Source organism: Ahaetulla prasina, chromosome 3, assembly GCF_028640845.1.
Source record: "Ahaetulla prasina isolate Xishuangbanna chromosome 3, ASM2864084v1, whole genome shotgun sequence".
Taxonomy (NCBI): Eukaryota; Metazoa; Chordata; class Lepidosauria; order Squamata; family Colubridae; genus Ahaetulla; species Ahaetulla prasina.
Window position 1 is genome coordinate 220,693,240 of NC_080541.1, and position 10,500 is coordinate 220,703,739.

At 41.5% G+C, this 10,500-nt stretch overlaps 1 protein-coding gene across 2 annotated transcripts; it reads right to left on the minus strand.

The window, feature by feature from the left end:
- Nucleotides 1-8,345: 8,345 nt before the first annotated feature.
- Nucleotides 8,346-9,086, minus strand: BHLHE23 (basic helix-loop-helix family member e23). Of its 2 annotated transcripts, XM_058178217.1 has the most exons (2): nt 8,867-9,086; nt 8,346-8,788 (listed from the first exon to the last, which is right to left on the minus strand). In XM_058178217.1, exons 1-2 carry the CDS (start codon nt 9,081-9,083, stop codon nt 8,346-8,348), a joined length of 660 nt encoding a protein of 219 aa, XP_058034200.1. In that variant the 5' UTR covers nt 9,084-9,086. The 2 variants fall into 2 exon arrangements, with proteins under 2 accessions (XP_058034200.1, XP_058034199.1); XM_058178216.1 differs by having other exon boundaries at nt 8,346-9,083.
- Between the last annotated feature and the right edge of the window lie 1,414 nt (nt 9,087-10,500).

Below are 10,500 nucleotides of genomic sequence, written 5' to 3' on the forward strand. Positions count from 1 at the left end.
CAGCATGGCTGACTGGGGAATTCTGGGAGTTGAAGTCCACAGGTCTTGAAGTTGCCAGATCTTCACAGCCTTGTTAAAGAACAGCCAGGTGCAGACCAACTAAATACTGTGGGAATAAGCAGGCTATTCTATAGGCAGGTGCTATGATAGAGACTCAACATTAAAAGAACTAAGTGTCAGCTTTGGAAGCCATACTAGGCCGAAGGCTTCCACATGCTGCCACAGCGTGTGGAAAGGAGGGGAGGAGGGTGGTAGTGCAAGGGATGATTAGACAAAACAACATATTTTTCCTGCCGGTCCAGGTCAGGCTGGGTTGGCATCTGGAGAAGGAGTGGCTGGAGTGATGTTTCGATATGGGACAGTTGAGGATTGGAGCATGTGACCCGCAGAGGGGTCATGAGGGTGGAGATTTTGGGGTTTGTATTACTGAGGGACAAACCAGAATCCCCAGTTTTCTCATCCCCCATCAGTTCTCATCCAACTGTGCCAGTTTACCTATGCTAGCAAAAGAACTTTGAAAGATGTTGGTTTCAGAGTCTTTTCTGCAGGAGGGGTTTTCTGGAATGCTGACACTAAGATCATGTCATCCAGTCCCATCACTTCCTAGCAAATAGAAGGAGAAGAAATAGAAGCCGTGACAGATTTTATTTTCTTGGACTCCAAGATTGCTGCTGACGGTCATGAAATTAAAAGATGCTTGCTCCTTGGGATGAAAAAGTGCAGAGAAGAGCAGCAAAGATGATTAGGGGGCTGGAGGCTCAAACGTACAAAGAACGGTTGCAAGAATTGGTCATGTCTAGTTTAATGAAAAGAAGGACTAGGGGTAACATATGACAGCAGCCTTCCAATATTTGAGGGGTGCCACAAAGAAGTGGGGAGGTTGTCAACTTATTCTCCAAAACACCTGAAGGCAGGACAAGAAGCAATGGATGGAAACTAATCAATGAGAGAAGCAACTTAGAACTAAGGAGAAATTTCCTGACAGAGAAAACAATGCGAGACAGCTTGCCTCCAGAAGATGCTCCAACATTGGAGGTTTTAAACAAAAGACTGGACAACCATTTGTCTCAAATGGTATAGGGTGTCTTGTGTGAGCAGAAAACTGGGTTAGAAGACCTCCAAGGTCCCTTCCAACTGTGTTACTATGTTATTTTATAGGATTCCCTATCCTTCCTGGGTCATTTTCTCCTTCAGCTTTCATGTCACTGGATCTGATCTATCTTCCCATGGATTATATCAACATTTTCTCTTTTGAAGCCCAGTGTGTAAATGTATCTTCTCTCAATTTGCCTCCCTGACTATCTTAGCAGAAAGAAAAAGTCAAAACTTTCTCTCTCAACCCCATTCCTGTCCCTTGCTTATTTATTTTTAAAAACCACTCATGGATTTGCTAATTGCAAATAACTGCAGGCTTTTCTTTCATTTGCCTTTAAAAAGCTGCTGGCTGTCAGGCCAGAAATACGAAAATTGCAACCTGATGGATTTCCCCCCCCCTTGAATAATAATGTCCATCATTCTCGATTATTTTAAAAAAATAAAAAAGCCAAACTAAGAAAACAGTACCCAAACTTTATACGTCATCATTTCAAAAAGATCGTCTGTTCCCTGTCTTTCAATTATATTTCACGCATTTCACTTTTAAATAGTAAACTCCATCCGGTTAAATATGTTCAGCCAGCATTAAGTTCCACTAAAATGAACATGAATCAGATGGCATGCATTCATTTCAGAATGGAAATTCTGCAGTCATTTTTCACTCTTTCTTCTCCCAACATCAAGGTTTAGTGCACATGGAAATAAACATGAATGATAAAACAGAGTGATCCGAATTACTACAGTATTGTAAAATGCAGCGTTATTCCTGATTTGAAAGAATATCAAGAATAATGATCGAAACTTTCTGCAGATTGGAAGCATGCCACTCTATACTTCCAAAGAATGACTAAATTTAACCCACACCTACAGATATATTTCTGTCAAACATTCATATTGCATTTACAGAAATATATCTAGGTAGATTAACATACAAGGGCACAGACTTTATGCATAAACCGATCGATCTATTTCAAACTGCTTGCTGTCTTTTTTCTTTCAAATGTTGAAATCAGGTTAGAAACCCTCCAGAATTAGAGGGGGGAAAAACCTTCACTTCAAACAGGAGAAAGACTAGAAACTATAATTAGGAACCCCTATAACAACTTGATCGATATATTTGTAATTTCTGTTTATATGTAGGCAGGACATTGGGGAATTGTAGGCTCAATCCGAGAATGAAGTTTTCGCCTTCTCTCTGTCAACTGCAGTGAACACTTGTGAATTCAAAACTCATTTTGTAAAACCTTTTTTTAAATCTCCAGACAGTAATAGGAAAAAAATTACAGCAGCCAAGATGCAAAAACAAACAAACCACCCAACAACATTCATTCTGTATCTTAGAGAGCAGCTGGGTTTGCTTTCTGGATCCTGACAGTATTTCTTTTAAAAGTTACATTCGTAAAACCCTAAATTTATATACCCACACCAACACTCACACACAAACATACCCATGTCTACTTATACTACAGATGTTCAAGTGGAAATGATGTCCATTCTATATCATCCTTCATTTTTTTAAAAAACAAAAAAAAACTATCTGCTTATTTAATCCATTTTTGTTCATAATCCCTATTTAAATGAAAAGTATGGTATGTATCTTTAGTGAGAATGTCTAAAAAGAAAGAGAATATGGACTCTTGAACTCACTCTTAACATTCCAGTTCCACCATTATTATTATTAATTAGTACAAATAGTTCAAGGTACTATTATTATTAATACTAATAATACTATTATTAATACTAATAGTTCAAGATATCATTAGTGTTAATACTAATAATACTATTATTAATACTAATAGTTCAAGGTACCATTAGTGTTATTAATGCTAATAATACTATTATTAATACTAATAGTTCAAGTACCATTAGTGTTATTAATGCTAATAATACTATTATTAATACTAATAGTTCAAGGTACCATTAGTATTATTAATGGTAATAATACTGTTATTAATACTAATAGTTTAAGGTACCATTAGTATTATTAATGCTAATATTATTAATACTAATAGTTCAAGGTACTAATACAAATAGTACAAGGTGGCAAACATATGCAACACAACCTCCTCCTCCTAATTTCCCCACAACAACAATCCTGTGAGGTCGGACTGAGAGAAAGAGTGACTGGCCTAAAGTCACCTAGCCGACTTTCATGCCTAAGGCGGGACTTGAACTCACAATCTCTTGCTTTCTAGCCTGGTGCCAATAAAAATAGACACTGCGGCCACACCAAAACTAATTACGTCATGGCCGCTCAAGAACTAAATAAACGTATATATACTTTTAGGGCATGCCCAAATGATATTTGGAGTTTATATATTTACAGGTGAATGTTAACCTTCAAGAGATTTAGGATCGCATTCTATCAATTACCCCTATTAACAACATTTTCATTAAAAGGCATTGCGATGTATTCCTTTACATGCAACAAGTTTAATTCCAAAGCCAAATTCTTCACATGGAATGTTCACTTGGGCAAAAATAGACAGGCAATTCTTAAAAGGTAGCAATCCAAAAATCCCATTCAAAAATTCACCGGACAAGTAAGATGAGGTTTTTAGCCTCGGGGTAGAAAAATATACAATCTCAGCAAACGTACATTCCTCAAATCTGGGCGACTGTCCTTTCGGCAGAAAAAGGAGATACGGCTTAATTTTCTTTCCCTAATCGCCACAATTTTCATTTGCAACCATCCATCACTTTTCTGCCGCTGAATGGTCTTTTGTTTCTGTAGCCTTGACGAAGGCTGAGGGAAACAGATCAGAGAGAATGGGCAGAAGCAATTACGGTCTTTCTCTCACTCTTTCCTCTGACACAGCTCTTTCATAAGTCTCCATATTTGGTTGAACTACCCTTGTATTTTTTAAAATTATTTTTTGGCTCGCCAAATTAAACAAGCTGAATGAGAGGTCCTTGGTGGTCTCTTAAGTTTGGTTGTTTTCTGGCAGATGTTTCATCATCCAAGCTAGGTAACATCATCAGGGCTAGCAATGTTACCTCACAGAGCACCGAGGATCCCCTCATTTCAAACCTGAGCGACAAATATTCTCCTTTATTGGTGACAAGTCAAAGTTAGAATCTTTGCTCCAGCTTCTGAAAATACTAAGCGCTCCTATACTCATAACACTAAGCAGATTTCTGCTACAAATCTACCTGTATTTATTGTAAATGCATCCCCATTTAAGACATGCTTCCAAGCAAACCTTCATTCCACCGTTTGACCCATAAATGAATAGATTTAACCTCAGAATCAAGGCTGCATTTAGCCCGCCCAAAAGCCTCCCCTCTCCCCTCTCCAATTCCATTTAATCAAAATTTCTAAATTCAATAAGATTAATGGTAACTCCTTCACTTTACCTCAGTGTAGGCAGGGAGTCTGACTTCCATTAATACTACGGGAGATTTCCCCCCCCCATTAAATGGCAATTGTAGAACAATGCAGTCCTTCTGATCTAAGGAGAGAGCAATTATAAATTCAAGAGTTATTAGTAGAAGTCTGCAATTAAAAAATAAAACAAAAGCTTGTTTCTCTGAAGAAGAAATTAACTCAGCAGCTTTTTCACTAGTGAGTGGCTGAATAGTTAAAAAAGATTCCACTTTGAAATAATTGTGGCTAAATTCTAAGTCTGAGGCAGAAAAAGAAGTTTATTAGAATCTCATGATTGATATCTAAATGAAGCCTTTGTTAAAATATAAATGTTTTACCTGTGCTATGTCAATCTGCATACTTGAAAAACATTGCGAGCTTTTTATTATTGTTAGGTTCTTTTTTAAAAAAAAAAATACAAACAGGTGTTTATTTTGTTTCAGTGCGATTTTTGGAGTGAGGAAAGACCTGTCTGTATAAAACAAATATTTAAATAAACAGCTGTTGGTATAAAACGTCGCTTTAAATGTAACATAGCTTTAAAAAAAAAACCGAAATTAAGTGATTTGAATAAAAACGAGAAACGGCTAATTTGATATGTCTTTTTCTTGCTGAAAGTTAATGACATATTTCTGTTTGCAAACATGCAAGAGAAAAAAAAAAGATGGGGAAAGGACGCGAATTAAAATAAAACGCTAAAGACAAGCAGGTTTGAATCCTTCTCACATTAGTCTTAATGCTGGCGACAGTCCTGCAAATCAGTTTAATAACCTTAAACAGTTACACTCCCTCTCATCTGTAAAATAAATAGCTTGGACAGAACAAGCCTGCAGGCATTCACTGGGCTAATTTGCGTTTTACTCTAACAATGAATGGCAAGTTTCTACTTTAATGCAAGTCTATCTTGATTACCTCTTTATTGGAGACACCAGCACCCCCTCACCACGTCCAACTGCTACCTGAAGAACCAAAAAGCTGTACATTCATTTGACAAAAACCTACCAAAAGGAAATACACTGGAATCTAACCAGAATGACTAAAAGGAAGGTGTTTTTCTTTTTCAAAGTTAAATTTTCCAGGCATCTATCGCACAGATCAGTTCAGCTAGATCCAGGTTTATTTTGTTGAATTATCAGAATTCCAGGCCTTCCTGCTACACTCAATTAAAATCAATCAATCAATCGGATGCCCATGCATCCTTAAGACCGATGACTTCAAACAAAGGGACACAATTTTCAGCTGGATTTCAGCTTCCGGTTACAATTTCAAGAGCTGGTCCCATTTGGTGAACAGGATAAGCTAACAGGTAAGAGTGGAATTGCTTGATCTGCAATGAAAACCAATCAACCTCAGCAGGTATCCAGGACTTGGCTCTGGATGATGTTTTTACCTGGTAGACTGTATGCAAGTAAGCATCCTAAACTATAAAGTCATAAATGTGGAGACAACAGAAATAACCATACCCCGCAGACTTCTAAACAAAAATAAAAAATGTGGCTTCACACATACAAACTTGTTCAGGATACCTTAACAGGCACACCTGAGTTGAAAAAGCTTTAATCTTGTGCCAGATTTCCAGATTATCTTCTGCAATGATAGAATATCTTACAACTTGCACTTTTTTGTAGTTTAAATATTCCATGTTTCCATGTGAATTCTGACTTTCAAGGAAAGAGCCAGTCCTGATCAACCGAGTTAGAAAAAGAGAAAAAAACAACAACACCCCTCACTTCTCTTCTTTTACATCAATTTTTTTGGGGAAAAACACAAGGAAAATAGGAGAAAGTAGGAAAATAGGAAGAAGAAGGTATGTTTGATATGTCTGCCACTGAGTTATTTGTAAAAAGAATAAACGTGAGATATAAATAGATATAGATAGATAGATAGATAGATAGATAGATAGATAGATAGATATGTAGACAGACAGACAAACAAATTAGATAGATAGATGATAGATAGAGAGAGAGAGAGAGAGAGAGATAGATAGATAGATAGATATGTAGACAGACAGATAAATTAGATAGATGATAGATAGATAGATAGATAGATAGATAGATAGATAGATAGATAGATAGATAGATAGATAGATATGTAGACAGACAGACAAACAAATTGGATAGATAGATGATAGATAGATAGATAGATAGATAGATAGATAGATAGATAGATAGATAGATAGATAGATAGATAGATAGAGATATTATATACAGATCTATTCCAGGTCACTCCACCTGAAACAATGCAATTATCTTTTATTTAAATATTTTCCTGCACAGCCACAAACCACTATCTAATATCCTATATCTAATTACTTTGTAGAGATCTACAATGTGCATTGCCTCTAGTGTCTGTTTCTACATATTCAAGGATTTCATGTTAAAGACAATAATAAAGTATATCCCTAAACTGATTTAGACCTCCCACAGTTAAACCTACATAATCTCCGTGGAATTGAACAAGGCCGTAGTGCTGATTCCTTTGTGAAATTAAACTCTTTTTATAGTGTCACTAGTTATAGTTGGAGGGAAATGGTTAGAAAGACATTAAAATATCAACCGCAGACTCCGAATTCTTTCTCTAAGCCAAACCTCATTTTCTCCCAATACAACATCACCAAAATCTGCAAAACTTACTACTAATTTTATGTGGGTGCAATTAAACCCTTTCACATCTCATTCGAAAATCAAATTACACCCTTACACATCTCATTCTAAGGAGTCGATTAATTGGAAAGAAGATTCCATAGCTTGATAAACTTTCATTGCTTTTAGCTAAAAAACAACAACAGCACCAATTATAGTTGTTTCTATATTAGCCAGCTGAAGCCAATAGGATTTTAAAGCGTTTCAATTTGCTGGATTAGCCATCATATATATCTGGTATTATTCCGAATGTGTACTGTCACTCCTCTAAAAAAGGATCCCCGGTTTACAGAATTGATTCATTTAGCAAACTGACATTCCGAGAGATTCAGGACAGAGCCACCTGAGTTAATTGATGTGCTTTTTTTATTTAATATAAATACAAATAAATCAGCTCAGAGAATTTTAACGTCCCAGGTTACCAAGATAGAAAATGGTTCAACCATATTGGAGAAGCAAAGTGAGGCGGGGCGGGGGAGAGCATCAAAAAGAGAAGCAGCTCACACTTAAAAAGATTATAGTTAAGACAAAGAATGAGTCCAAAGTTTTAAGATATGAATATATCTAATCAACTGATCAATCCATTATGAAGCAACCTTGTATTCACAACGAGGACCCCAAATGAAAATTATAAAATGGAGCATTTTGAACACATTTAACTACAAATTGGGTGTGTGTGTGTGGCGGGGGGGGGGGGCAGAGACTGCTTAATATTGTTTTAAAAGTAACTTCGCATTCATTAAACAATTGCATAGGTTTGTCCTCCAGACGATTTATTCCCAAAAGGAATCTGGCGCAATTTCTTTTCCCAATTTTTTTTTAATTTTTCCCCCTACTCAAGTTATTCTTTCTAGAGAGAAAAAAAGATTTCACCATCGGGTTTGTAACCCTCATACTGTAGACAAGTTTTCTTTTCTTTTTTAAGTGATGCACGAAAATTAATTCAGGACAAAATCGCGGGGGGGGGGGGAAAGGGGGGAGAGTCTTAAATGAAAAAATCCGAGAAAGGGGTTGCAGAAAACAGAGCGAAGTAGTAGATGGGAAGGAAGGAATCCGGGTTAAACCTGCAGAGAAGGGAAAGGAAGGCAAGAGCCGGCAAGCAAAGCGGAAAAGGCCATTTGGGACTGAAAACGAAGGAGAATATCTAGGGAGGTCTGGGTGAGAAGAAGGGAAGGGCCAGGCCGTGGGTTTTTTTTTTGTTTTTTTTTTTTTTGCAGAAGCGTCCAAGCAAAAGGTCCCATTTAAGGTTTTTCGCTGCAATGTTTGCAAAGCCCCGAAGCGGCTCCGGCGAAGGCAGTACATTTGTCGGGGCAGTTGGGCAAGGCGGCACCCGTGAAAGGATAGACGGCGGCCGATTGTCCGAAGGGGGCCAAGCCGGGCGGGATGGAGGCTCCGAGAGTCTGGCCCTGGTTGAGGTAGGCCACCAAACGCCGCATCTCCTCCAGAGCCTGAGCCTGCATCAGGATGTAGTTCTTGGCCAGGAGCAACGTGGCGATCTTGGAGAGTTTGCGCACCGACGGGCTGTGCGCGTAAGGGATGACGGAGCGCAAGCCGTCCAGCGCATCGTTCAGGTCGTGCATCCGCCTCCGCTCGCGGGCGTTGATGCTGAGCCGCAGCGAGCGCTGCTCCTTGGGCTTCTTGGACCCGAGGGCGCCCCCGCCGCCGCCGCCGCCGCCGCCTCCTCCTCCACCGCCGCCCGCCTTCAGCTTGGCCTCGCCGCCGCCGCCGCCGCGCTCGAAGGTCGGGCTGCCCGCCTTGGAGCCCTCGAAAGCCTCCTCGTCGTCGCCGCTCTGCTCGCCGCTGCTCTCCGCCGCTTTGCCCAGCTGCGCCGCCGGGAACGCCAGCCCGCCCGCGCCCCCGGGGTAACCGCGTCCCGCTTCGCCCGCGCCCCGCACGGCGCCGTAGGCGAAAGCCGTCTGGGTGTAGCTCTGCGCCAGGGCCAGATAGGACTCGCCGCCCAGCGCTTTGAGCTCGGCCATCGCTGCCCCCGATGGCCCGGCCGGGCTAGGACAGCCGGAGCCCCGCGCTTCTCCAGAAGGGCGCAGCGGCTGGGAGCGCGTCTTTTCTCCCCAGCGATCTTCCCTCTGCGAGGATCCGGCTAGCCGTCGCGCCAACGCCGGGAGATGGGGAGCCCGGGCGCGCCGTTTCCCGAACCCAAGGAGAAGTCGCTGGGAACGTCGGGGAGCTCTTTTGGGTACCAGCCTTGCGCTCTTACTCTTGGGAAGGATGTTTTGCTTTTTGGGTTTTTGTTTTTTTTTGCGCCGTCGGGCCGCGCAGGCAAGCGAGGATCGGGTCTGTCCGGTTGCGCTTCTGGCTTCTCTCTTCTTCTCCCCCACGAGATCCGGGGAGTCTCTCCCGAGATCCGAAGGAGAGGAAGCGCGCGCGCCCTGGGTTTCACCTGATCCGGATTCGCCCCGCAGCCTAAACTGCGCTCCAGCGCCGCAGCGGTTGTCCTCCTGGGCGCCGCCGTCGAAAGCCTGCCTGGTCCGATCCCGATCCCGATCCCGAGGAAGGTTGGCTGGGAATCCCGCTTTGGGATGGGCGAGACGGCGGCGGCGGCGGCTCTGCGCCTTGCCTGCCTGGCTGCGGCCGTGCGTCTTGCTGGAGCGGCTCGCTGGGTCTGGAGCCAGCTGGCTCCTCGCGGTGCCCTGACCGGAGGCGGGATATTAATCATTGCCCACCTCGCCCATTATGTTGCGGCGAGGCGCCCGCTGGGACTGAGCGGCCGCCCAATCAGAGCCATCGCTCTAATTAATGGCCTCTTTAACAAAAAAAAGAAAAAAAAAGGAAAGTCTCCGGCCTTGGGAAAAAAAAAAAAGCAGGCGCGCCCCGTCAAGGTTGGCCGCCGAGCCCGTTTGCGCATTCAATGGAACTGCTTGCTCTTTTGCACCGAGGCCGAGAGCGTCCTCGTCGCATCTCCGGGCGGTTTCTTGGTCGGGAACGGCTGCATTCCCACAACCGCAAGCCCAAGCAGGTCAGGTTGAAGGCCGTCTAGCTTTAATTCTAGGCTTGAGCCAGATTTAACTTTGTTTAGGTTCCGTTTATCTTTCTGCGTGCATAGGACTTAATGTCCTTAACAATAATGTATAGATTCCAGGAACTGGGTATATAGAATAGAATAGAATAGAATAGAATAGAATAGAATAGAATAGAATAGAATAGAATAGAATTTTTATTGGCCAAGTGTGATTGGACACACAAGGAATTTGTCTTGGTGCATATGCTCTCAGTGTACATAAAAGAAAAGATACGTTCATCAAGGTACAACATTTACAACACAATTGATGGTCAATATATCAATATAAATCATAAGGATTGCCAGCAACAAAGTTATAGTCATACAGTCATAAGTGGAAAGAGATTGGTGATGGGAACTATGAGAAGATTAATAGTAGT